Source organism: Balearica regulorum, chromosome 3 (assembly GCF_011004875.1).
Source record: "Balearica regulorum gibbericeps isolate bBalReg1 chromosome 3, bBalReg1.pri, whole genome shotgun sequence".
Lineage (NCBI taxonomy): Eukaryota > Metazoa > Chordata > Aves > Gruiformes > Gruidae > Balearica > Balearica regulorum.
Window position 1 is genome coordinate 55980310 of NC_046186.1, and position 12996 is coordinate 55993305.

Sequence of the window (12996 nt, forward strand, 5' to 3'; positions counted from 1 at the left end):
TAATTCTGTTAAAGAACATAATATAATTAATATACAAACAACTTGATGCTTAGGAAAATTTTGCAAACTAATGCAGCAATCACATTTCAAGCATTTCTGATTGTGTAAGTGGGGGAGTCGGGCTGTTCAAAAAGGTTTACTGAATTTATGTGTTTGGATCCTTTCTTCTTTGTATTTTCAAACTTTCTCAATGCATTAAGATCCCTTTACAAACTAAAAAGGAACATACTCTTAAGTGCATTGATGATGATGCTTTGGAAGAAGTCCTAGAACTCAAAGGGAACCGTCATATGCTAAAATCTTTTCTTAGCAATACCAGAGTTTTTCTAATGAGGTAGCACACTAAAGAACCTTGAAGGCTACCTATTCCTCAAGTGACTTAGGCACATGAGACCTTAAACATGTTTTAAATTTGGGAATTGCTTTGAAACTTTAAAATATTTTGAAGCACGTTCTGTTTTTTAAAGACCAGTATTTCATACCTCAGTGGTTATCAGCCACATTTCCTCCTGGGTGGAAGGTGCTGAGAGATAAGCTCCTTTAAATGCCCGCAACCTAAAATACTGCCAGTATTCTGAAATACGAGAGTGTGTGCCCCAGAAGAGAACACCACCTGCGCCTCTGTCACCCTGGCAGACGCTGTGGCATTTTAACATAAAATCCCTCTCCAAAGCAGCCAGGGTCTGTTGGGCAAGCCAGGCTGGTGGGAGAGAGCCATCCTGCTTGGCACTACTGTCATGGAACAGGAATCTTAGCTTAAAGGATTCAAAATAAAAAGCTATGGGTGTATTTTTCCTTGTTTTCTTTTTTTCAAACAACATGAGAGAAAAAATAGATTGGTTTTGAAGGTGCGCTGTGGGTCTGTCTTCTCGTTCTGAATCCACGCAGTGGCTCCGAGGGCTGAGTAGCTCCAAGAAACTTCTGTTCAAAGCTCAAATGCTTTGAGGCCTGGAAAGGCCTGTGGCATAACTTAAATATTCTGTACAAGATGCGATAATTTTAAAAAACAATAATAATTTTAAAAATATATCAAAAGAGGACTTTGCTGACAATATCCCAATAGCATAAATATTGCGGTTTTGTCACTTTCATCCTCAGTTACCTACAAATGAGTAACTACTATGTTCCAACAATTTAGCAAGGCCTCTGCTGTCTCATTTTGTAAAATTTGTAATACTGAATTCAACTCAAGTCCTCCATTTACATATAATCAATGCTAAAATGTAAAAGGCAAAAAATCCTAGGCTGACATCAGACACAGTAAACATTCTACGTTTATGTTGAGTAAATCTTATCACTCCCTGTGGTTTGATTTTAATACAAATTAATCAAATTTATTTCAAACCCCTCCTTTCTACCGTCTGTTAAGCTTCCCTGCTCTGACCCCTCCACCCACACCTCATAGCTTTTCCTTCTGTACAGAACTTCCCATGGTCCCTGTATCCATAAATGCTTACATTAACTTTTGTCATTCAGCCAGGGGAACAAGCACAAGCATCCCCCTTAGCCATAACAACATTTGCAAACCGGCTGGACGTCCAAAAAACCCATTTCCACTTTGTTATGTTTCCAGAAATAAAAACATTATTTAGCCCAGCCGAAAACTTTTTCATTAAGGTAAGGCATAACTATTTTTCAAAGTTTCAGATGCACTGAAAGGTTATATGATACATTGATTCTTCATAAAAAGCCAGGCACCTTAATGTCTAACAGTATTGCTACATAGTAGGACAAAAAGGATAATAAATAACCTTAAAACAACTATTCAACTGGTCAATGTATAGGGAGCAAACATTTTATGGAAAATTTATTCTTTCATATAAGAATGCTTCTGGGTTGCTTATTAGAAAGTAGTAATGTGGTCTTATTGGAACTAATAGTGACTAAAAAAAAAGATACTGGTCTACTTTCAAAGGGGGAAAAAAGTGACATAAAGAGACAATTTCCATGCAAAAGACAAAAAATATCGTACAGGATCTTATACTCAGAAGTTTATTCCTGACTGATCTAACAGACTAACAATGTGTGTTCTCTGCATTTCACAGCTGGGCATCATCCCATAAGCCCCATACAGCTTCCTTTTTAATAGTTCCAGGGGTAAAAATAAATAGGCACTTTAAAAAGGTTACGTGATCCTGCAAACATGATGCAAGCTGGATATTTGTTAAGATTACTCAACTCTCTAAGTTATAATTTTAGATTTTTTTATTTCTATAAATCTGAGAGGCATTATTACAGAAATGCACAAGCAATCCGATTGCTCAGTCATAAATTACTTGAAGTTTTTAGAAAGGAAAATGAAAATTTTAGCATGAACAAGTCAGATTGTCACGGCTCACTGAGAAGAAAAAATAAAGGATTATTTCAAGAAGCTGTTATAGTTGCTGTTTTCGAAGTACTGAAGATGAAATATCTAAACAAAGGATTTGAGTGAGAGAGGAAAATAAATAAATAAACAAACAAACAAACAAAAGCAGCTTCACCAGCTTGTGCTCCTTATCCCCAAAAGAAGACTCAAACCTATCTGCCAAGCCACCACTGCTTTATACACATTCTCCCTCTGCAGCCTCTCTTTGTACCAGTGTTTTCAGCCAGCATGGTCAACAAGTGTTATACATCACTGGTTACTCAAATAACCAAGTGAGCCGTAAAAAAGAACTTCAAATTCGGCAGTAAAAGCAGAAGTGAAAAAACAGATGCTGAAGATGAACTGAAGATGCAGAGCGATATCAAGAACATCAGAACATGGAAATACAACTGAAACATTTTGAACGAAAGAAAAGGAAATCTCAGTCAAACTACCAATCTAATTACTTAAAACGTACTTCAGACACAACAGGAAATTTTACAAACACACTCAAGAATTGCCTAATAATTTTAGCTGAAGAATAGTACGGTGAACTTTTTAATACATTTTATAATTAGGGTTCCACAAATAGACAGTAAGTGTCCCATGGTCCTTAAGTCACGAGGAAAGAAGCAGAATGAAGAAAACCAATGGAGAAGAGAAAGAGTACAAGACTTCAGGTGGATGCCTTTGGTATTTAAGGACACACTCAGACAAAAACACATGTATGTTTACACACAGAGGCACCCAAGAAGAGAACAAGTCTGGCTATGATACAGGACGAGCAGAGAAAACAATTTTTTTTTTTTTGTGAAAAACATTTGCATAGTGAAACAAATATCCAGCTCATCTGTTAATCAAAAATAGCCATTTAAAAATAACCAGACACCCACAATCTATTGTGAGTCTTCTCCAATTTGAAGCATAAATCAAAATAAAATCAAATAAAATACTAATCAGAAATGAAGCGTATTAGATCTGTAATATATGCTGGCTTCAGTGGCTTAGCATTTCCTAAGCTTGGATGACAGCGTATTTGTTTACACACAGTATTATGGAAGAGTCATCTGTTGAAGGTCAAATCTAGACAGATGCGCGAGGATTCAGAACAAATAACCAAGAACCCAGCATTTAACATAACTCTTCTTGCCATAGCAAAGGAAGTTATCTCAGCAGAGATCCTCTTCCACTTTGGTGCAAGGTAAGAAATGAATCCGTTTTGTATCACTGCCTTGCAGTGTTTGTGGCTGACATCTGCAGCACACCACAGCAGCTGTTGTGAGGAGCTGGGAATAAGATTATAAAGACCTACCACAGAATTTGGACTATTTGCGGGGGGGGGGGGGGGGGGGGGGCGGGAATTGATATATTTAGTAGATAAGCAAGGATTTAAATAAGGGCTACATATAAGACAAATGTTTAGCCTAAATACCTTGAATATGTTTATACATACTAAGTAGAATAAGGCACTGTTGTGTTGCAATTACAAACATATGCTAGGGTTTCCTACTCAGAAGTTTTTGTAACAGCTTAAAAACAACCAACCAACAGACTTTTGAACTTGTGCAGAAGTCATTAAAGTCTGTTCAGAAGAGTCATTAGCACGCATGTAAGTAACCAGTAAAAGTCCAAGGGTCATCACTGGGCAGCAGTTAATCAGCCCCTTCAATGAGGAGAAAGTTCAGGGGGCTCTAACTCCCTCCTGCTCCTGCACACAGACAGGAGTCTCCCACCTCACTGCTGTTTGAAAGGAAGGCAGAAGATCAGCCTGTCTGAACTGACGCGCCAGGGGTTTCTGTAGCACTGGCTCTGAGCAGTTCACTGGGAAGCCTGAAGCAAACACAGCCAACCCAGCAAGCGTGCCAACGTACGTCCCATCTGGAAAAAAGGGGTACCCATAAATACAGATCGAGCAGAGAACAGAGGAAGATGCTGACTGTCAAGGAGGGAATCACATAAAAAACTACAACACCATGCCAACACACACACATGTGCAATTCTCCTTGACTCACTTTCTTGTGGCAGGTGGTGCTGGGGTTTATCCACAGCATGAAGAAAGATGATGTGTCCTTACGAATACACAAATATACCCCAGAGGTGTAACTGTCCGTATTCTTCCCCAGGCAGTGCAAAGAAAACATTTTCTTGACAGCACGGTATCACTGCTAGCAGGCCTGAGGCAGACCAAGGAACTGCTGACATCTGTCTGGAGTCAGATACTGGAGGCCAGACTGACGTCAGGAGAGCCTGCATCTCCTACAGCAAACACACGGCTGTCTTCAAAGCACAACTGGCCAAAGAAAAACCACTCCTTGGGAGAGGATGCAAAACAGCAAGTCACTTAAGGCAGATACTAGTTTTCTTCCTTAATATGCTACTGAATGACACGCTGATACTACGTTTGAGAACGGGTAAAAACATGAGTACAAAGTGGCTGGAAACTTCACCCTTTCAGAGTAACACACGTCCTTTGGCCCATACCCGACATAAAACAACACTAAAAGCAATGGAGGACTTCAGGAAAAGTGATGAGCAACATACTGACAAAAAAGCTGCCAGTTCTGAGGTGCATAAATATATTTCTAATGTATATATTTATTGTGCATACAATGTACATCTACTTAAATTTCCTAATTTAAACTGTAGAACCAAGGTTCTTATGTCAACTTTCACCTAGCTAGACAGACAAATACTGTACAGCAATTGTACTAGTTCTGTGATGAAGACGGTTTCAACATTAGTTTTTTATATGTTCTAGTCACCAAAAAGCAGCTGTTTTACCTCTTAATATTAAGCAATGCCCAAGGTATCCCAGTGGGAGTGTTGAAAGCAGGTAGCAATTTCTCTCCAAGCTCCACTGCCTTTTTTCGGAAAATCTGGAAGTTAAGAAGAAACAAAGTGTTGGAAAACGCATTGTTGCTCCCACTAAATTAATTTAGATAATATTGTCACTGAGCATAAGTTATCTCAGCGCAACGAAGCGTTCCTGCTTTTTTAGGGCAACGTCAAAGGAACGAAGTAGCACAGCTCATTTTCCATTACACGCCGTAGCGGGAGAACTCACACAGCAGGATCTCACAGTGATGATGCCCAGATGACCTGCGTCTGGCATGACCGGCATCAAGCCAGAAACATCAGCATGATCAGACCCGCTCCGGATTGCGCAGAGCTCCCCGCTGTGCCTGCCAGGCGCTCTGGGGTCGGGGAGGGGGGCCATTAGCCGGGCACGCTGCCGGATCCAGGCTGGCTCACAGGCAGGTCCCTGCCCCCAGCGACACGTCCTCCCAGAGCGGTGGGGATGCTGCCGCAGAAATGCCGCCTTTGCTCTGTGTGAGGTTTATTAACGGTGGCTCAGCGTGCCGTGGGAACCCGGGCTGGATCGCCGTGTACCCGTCGTACTGCAAATGTGCTGCACGGGGAACCTGCGGCAAAAACAACCTCCTCCCCACCCCCTCTCCAAGTAAAAAAAATAAATAAATAATTTTTGCAGCACCACAGTCTTACAGACTCAGCTGACTTATACCCAGATGGGTATCAATGCCATGATTAATCAAAAAATTGGAATATACTCCTACAGATAACTGAGACGTAACTGTTCTTTAGCACGTAAAGAGTTTCAGATTTCACCTTAAAAACAAGAAGCGGAAAGACCCCAATTGGTTAGCATGTTCCCACAAGAATTACAAACAATTTAACATCAGGAAATCTTATATTCAGAGTAATAGTTACAAAGCTAGAATAAAGAGAATTTTACTCTCCTTCAACTGCCAGCTCAACTCAGGTTACATTAACCTGACTTTTCAAGCACTGAGTACTCTAGTAAGAGATTTTTTAATTAGAAGCAATATTGTTCCAACTTAAATATAGAAACCTATTTAGTGATTTCAATATGTGGATGTTCAAGGCCTATTTGCTTGGAATTACACTGGGATCCTGCGCAACACTGAAAGGGATTATCCCAGGTGTAGTAGCCAAAATAGCAAAGTCACCTTCATCGTTCTCTCTTTCTATTACTGACTCTCTTCAAGTCATTTTTTTCCCCTCAGACATATTTATGATGGATTTTTATTTATTTATGTATTAGAAATCAACCTGTACACCTGATGCATCTCACAGTGTAGCCAAGTAGGCACAGCAAATTTCTGGAGAAGGAAAAAAATGCATATATGTTTATGTGAATACATAAAGACATTTCCTGGTCAAAACAAGGTCATGAAGAAATTTTTTTCCACACAAATAAAGTACAATATATAAAATCCCACTTTCTAACAGTCACTTTGAGTAAAGGTTTTTATTATTGAAAAATACATGATCAGGAGAGAATATAAAACTCTGGGATGATCATGTTACCATAAAGAAGCTCCAGTCTACCCCACAGTCTCTGTATATGACACAGATATCAAGATTTCTGTGACAACAGTCCAAGATTTAGAATTACAGTATAAGATATTTTGAGGGAGGCTGAGTAATTTGAAGCCAAATTATGGCTGGAGTCAGAAAACTTTTCTGAGTGGATAACATGTGAGTTCTGGGAGAAACTTTGTGTTGGGTTTGCGTGGCAAGGTTTTGGTAGCTGGGGGGGGCTACAGGGGTGGCTTCTGTGAGAAGCTGCTAGAAGCTTCCCCTGTGTCTGACAGAGCCAATGCCAGCTGGCTCCAAGACGGACCCGCCGCTGGCCAAGGCCAAGCCAATCAGCGCCTCTGTGATAACATATTTAAGAAAGAGAAAAACAGCTAGAGAGAGCTTTTGCAGCCAGAGAGAGGAGTGAGAAGATGTAAGAACATCTGCAGACACCAAGGTCGGTGCAGAAGGAGGGGGAGGAGGTGCTCCAGGCGCCGGAGCAGAGATCCTCCTGCAGCCCGTGGTGAAGACCATGGTGAAGCAGGCTGTCCCCCTGCAGCCCATGGAGGGAGGATGAGGGGGTGTAGAGATTCCACCTGCAGCCCGTGGAGGATCCCACGCCGGAGCAGGTGGAGGCACCTGAAGGAGGCTGTGGCCCCGTGGGAAGCCCGCGCTGGAGCAAGCTCCTGAGAGGACCTGTGGATCCGTGGAGAGAGGAGCCCACGCCAGAGCAGGTTTGCTGGCAGGACTTGTGACCCCGTGAGGGACCCACGCTGGAGCAGTTTGCTCCTGAAGGTCTGCATCCCGTGGGAGAGACTCACACTGGAGAAGATCATGAAGGACTGTCTCCTGTGAGAGGGACCCCACGCTGGAGCAGGGGAACGATGAGAGGAGTCCTCCCCCTGAGGATGAAGAAGCGGCAGAAACAACGTGTGATGAACTGACCATAACCCCCACTCCCCGTCCCCCTGTGCCGCTGAAGGGGGAGGAGGTTGAAGCCAGGAGTGAAGTTGAGCCCGGGAAGATGGGAGGGGTGGGGGGGAGGTGTTTTAAGATTTGGTTTTATTTCTCATTCCTCTACTCTGTTTTACTTAGTAATAAATAAGATGAATTCCCTCTCTAAGTTCGGTCTGTTTTGCTCATGATGATAATTAGAGAATGATCTCTCCCTGTCCTTATCTCGACCCGTAAGTTTTTTTTTCGTTATACCTTTTCTCCCCTGTTTAGAGAAAGAGGGGAGTGATAGAGCGGCTCTGGTGGGCACCTGGCCCTCAGCCAGGGTCGACCCACCACAAACCTGAAGCAAGGCAGCAGGGAAAACAATTTGCTTGGAAATCCCTTCATAATCCACATTAATTCTGACTCTCCAGTTTACCAGTTGTGTGGTTCTGCTGAAGAGTTAGTTATGGATTACAATCTTCATCCAGTACATAATTCAGTCTGCCCAGGGGTTAAAACCTTGAGGGACACTCAGAAACAGTTGGTGCAGAACATAATTATCTCTTAGTAGGTTTCCTTGAGAGGAGCCAGTGACAGCAACCCCACCAAGGAGCACACAAGCTTTCCCCTCCTTACACTTCACAGCCACATTTTTTCACTTTGGTCTGTTGAACCCAAATGATGCTTTGCTCTTTTGGCACAAGAGATGCCTTCCCAGCCTTTCACAACGTGCAATCAACTCATCAGCTTACTTTAGCATCTCTGCCCTGAAACACTGAAGCATTAACAGGAAAGCGGTTAGGATGATTCTCCCAAGCAATGGGCACACAAGGACCCTGAATTTCTGTAGAAGCACCTACTGTGCAGTGTGAACCCCTACGTTTTGCCATACGTAAAGGGAGTAGGTATATTTTATGGAATGTGGTTGAAGGCACCATATGTACTCTTTTTAGATGTGTATTTAAGAACAAGAGGAGATCTCCCTTTCAAAAAGCACATACAGATTTAACCATAGCAGTGGCAGCAAGGCTCAGTAACTGCTGTACCTCACAGGCTGTATTCATCCTTCATCATTAAAAAGATTACATGCAAACTCAGAAAATGGTCTGTTACAATAACTGCTTCTGGACAAAAATGTAGTGGTTTAGTATCTTAATTAAAGATTTGATGTACAGCAATAATGCTTTACTTTGAAACATTTCCACCAACTTTCACATATTTTTTCAATTCTATGGTATTTCTTTTATAAATTAACAACCCAATTTCTTTCAAAATAAAATTGCCTACTTCGTGGAAATGTCAAAAATAATGGTGACCAAAAAATAAACACATCTGATATAATTCAGTAAGGAAATACCATTCCACAAAGGGATATGGAAGGAAAATGTAATTCACTCCTGATAAGGACAGTGCTCTGAACACCAACATTAGAACACACAGGGCAGTCGGGTGTTCTAACTTCTTTCTTGTCCAAAATGCACCTCTGCCAATATAGTAAACAATTTTCCTAGTAGTCAACTAGGAAAAAAGAATTAAAAAAATATTTTTAAGCCATCATACAATTTTGGAACAAATCCTGAGGTGAAGATGCACTTGTTTAAAAGAGAATGTCAACAGGTTATTACTAATGCATGCTAGTGATTTTACTTCCCCTTCCAAAGTAAAAAAAAAAAGTCAAATATGAACATTATCCAATTTTATCTCTAGGGTTAATTTAACATGGCTGAACAACTGCCTGCTAAATCACTATCTATTCAGTAGAACAGTATAGGCAAGAATGACAAGAATACAGCACCACACTGAATGGCTGAACACAATAAACAGCAACTTCACGCAGCAAAATCATGTTCTTTCAGCAAAGGCAAAAGGCTGAAGATTAATAAAGGAACCATTTTATGTTTCAATTTGCAGCTTTAATGGTTAAAAAATAATAGGAAAGGTGGGTGTTGTAATTATTGCAATCAGCCCACAATGTTCAGAGCATTTTTCTTTTACAGAAACTTCTAACATTGGACAAGAAATAAATATTGTACTGGATAATAAAATAAATAATAAGGGATAATAAAAGTAATTTTTGCATAATAAAGGTAAATAAACAATAGAAACTTCTACTTAATATCTCTATTGCTGACATGAATTTCAACTTTTTGCCAAGCCCTAATCTCTCCCCACTATCACTCAGTAAAGTTAATTTTTGGTAAGCAAAAACTACGACATCCATTACTGAGATGCACAGAGTAAAGGCAGAAATGGCAGAGCACAAAAACAAGAGACATTATATATAATAAAGCAAAATTTCCCATTCCAGTGGTTATCTTGAGAGGCTCAAGGACTTTTCCTGGTCTTTCCCTGTGGAAGCTCAGCCAGCAGTAATGAAGGCTTACTGACTTGAAGTAACTCCAGCTGGATCAGACATGGCAGAAGTTGTCATGGTCCCACGCCCGCACACACCCTTCACCCCATGCTCAGTTCTCATGGTTTAGATATTTACCTGCAAGTCTAAAAGTCTACAAACCACTCCCAAGACTCCCCATGACTTACTCGACTGCATACTTTTTAAGGAAGAGGGACTGTGGAGATATTTCCCTGACATATCAGTGGTCCCTTCATCAGGTGATGCAATGAGTAAGCCACTCCATCATCAATCCCTTCTTTTAAATTGAGGATTCAGGGGGAAGTATTGTGGCTACTTTTAAAAAGCAACCACAGCACTTTGTGCTGACATTTAACTCAGCTAGATACTATACTACAACAAAGAAAATTATTCGAAGTGAAGCACTGTGATTCAGGAAAGAAAATGATAATTGAACCCAGTCAGAAATACATAATCAGTATGTAACACTATAAAGATAGGTAGGATATTAAATGCTTTCTCAAGCATTTCTCTCTAACCTAATTTTTGCCAGAAGACAGATTTTAGATGCGAGATAATCCTTATTTTTAAACTCAAAGTATTATTAACATTTTTTAAAAGGTTTATGTAAGATCTCCAACAAACTTGTATGATTCTGATTCTCACTGTGTGAAGGTCTTGTGTAAGAAAGTCTCCTCCATGGAATAAATACACAGACTCCTTCACATTCTTCAGTCCTACTCATAATGAAAATTATCACTAAAGAAAATTAGATGCTTACTATAGTCACATAATAATTATTAGAAGGTAGTTACTATATTTTCTATTGAGATCTTTGTTTATATTAGTAGGTTGTGAATTGTTAGTTAAAATAAATTCAATGCTCAGTAAAGCAGCGCCTTTATTGTCCTTTGAATTACCAATCTCAAGTGCCTTACAAACACAAAAGTCACGCCAAACTCTGCCACCATCACTCTGAGCCAGCGATTCTTCAAGCAACATTTGAGTACGCAGTAACACGTAAACAAGAAATCCACCTCACCACTGCACACACACAGCTTTCCTGTTACTGTCTGTTCATTCCACTGACAACACACCTACCAAGCCAGGGAGCAAAACATTATTTTGTCCATTAGATGTTCTTAATTATTTTTGAAATACATATATATATTTTTTGGTCTTCGTAACAGAGAACGAACTAACTCAGGAACGTCCCCTACCACGCCACCACCGCACAAGCTGCTAGGAGATACGCTTTTGCAAAACACCATACCTATGCAGGTCGTGATTCCCAATGCCAAGACTCATCCAGTTCCTCAGCAACTATAATCCGCGTCTTTCATTCTAGTAGGACTGCTAGCACTATTACTGAAAAAGGTAGGGAAAGTAACGACCTTTACATACACAGTACTTCCATCAGCAGTTTTCCCACAGTAATTGTTTTTCTAATAAAAATTTCCTTATTTCTCTCAAATGTGACCTTAATTCAGTGAGGCACTCTTGCTTAGAAAAGCAGTTTGGGCATGGGGGTTTTTTTTGTACTGCTTACTTGACGCAAATGCAGAGGTTTAGGGCACAAATTAGGACAGAGAGACAAACTTTGGATGAAAAGAAGTTGTGAACTGAATGAACTAAGTTTTCCAAATAATTTTAAATCACTTACATTCTCTACACAATCTTGTAGCATGTAGAGATCAAAGCGTGCTTTCTGATCTTTTTAAATGGATTTAGAGAAAAAGTCTTTCTCTTTTAAAAGAAACCGTTAAAAGAGATCATACATTCAGAACTGTGTTGCTCATGCTAGAAGACCCAATCCCACAATCAATCAGATTTTGCAGACTCTTGTGTCCATTATCAAATCTTATTAGGTAAAACTGTTCCCACAGAGAATTGAGGATCTGCCTGCAAAGATGCAACCGCAGGGCTAAGACCAGAACAGTGATTTGGTGAGCAGTGGCTTTCATTATAGTGCAAGAATGTTATCTCCTCTGGATAAACAAAAACATTTCCTCTAGCTGGAATGACAAAGCCCTTTGAAAATATTAGATTACCTCATCATAGATTTAATTGCTGTTGCTAGTCAGGAAGAAAAGAAAAGAGAGGAAACAAAGAAATACCTTAGAATTGCCTATGAGGCACGTATTAAAACAGAACATAACACGGTACAATACCAAAAATTAAAGAACAGCCAGAATTCTGCTTTAAAAAGTCCTCCATATGAGGGAAACCAGAAGTTAAAATTTAACACCAGAGGAAACAATCGTCTTTTTTTTTTTTTTAATTGACAAAGACATTTTCCCCACATTTCTAATTCTGTCAAATTAAGCATTTTTCATTTTTGTTTCATATTTACAGATCGAAACTGACAAGCCCCTAAGTAAGATTTATTGCTTTCTTTCCTGTACCTGACTGCCTTTCCCAGTAGGGTAAGGAATGAATATTTCAGTGCAAAAGCAGGAAACAAGAGCAGAAAAATGAACAGGGACAAGCTGCTTTCCTGCTCTTCAGAACACTGAATAGAAATCCTTTCGGCGTAACAAATGTTGATTTAGGTTTAAAGCGATCTACTAACAAAACAGAACTCTCAGAAGAACTAGTTTCAATATTTTCTTCGCTAAAAGATAATCCAAGATTTTTGCTGTTTGCATTTGTTTTATTTTTACAATGAAACATTGGAAATGCTACAAAAATTGTGGCGCTCCACCTGACATACCAAAATACTTGAAATAACATAAGCTGAATTCTTCCACTATCTTCGATACCAAGTGATACCACCATTAAGTATCATATTATTTGAAACCAGTTCCTATAACATATTTTCCGTGTTTATGGCACTTGGATAAGTTACCCAGCTGCTGGCATTAATTCAGCAGCAATTACTGCTTTTACAATTACTGTCACCTTGACACTAGCAGGTAGTTTTGAGTTTAATTTCATTCTGTCCTCACTTACTCCTGCCTGAGCCAAGTCGGTTATGAATTATCTGTGCTACAAGGTGAGGAGACAGTTAATAACA

At 39.9% G+C, this 12996-nt stretch overlaps 1 protein-coding gene across 1 annotated transcript in view; it reads right to left on the reverse strand.

Moving 5' to 3' along the window:
- Positions 1 to 12996, reverse strand: part of MAN1A1 (mannosidase alpha class 1A member 1) — a 154564-nt gene that overhangs the window by 58713 nt on the left and 82855 nt on the right. Inside the window, exon 5 of the mRNA XM_075747971.1 lies at positions 5129 to 5223. Coding sequence (XP_075604086.1) covers positions 5129 to 5223 — 95 coding nt within the window. The remainder of the gene's footprint in view (positions 1 to 5128; positions 5224 to 12996) is intronic.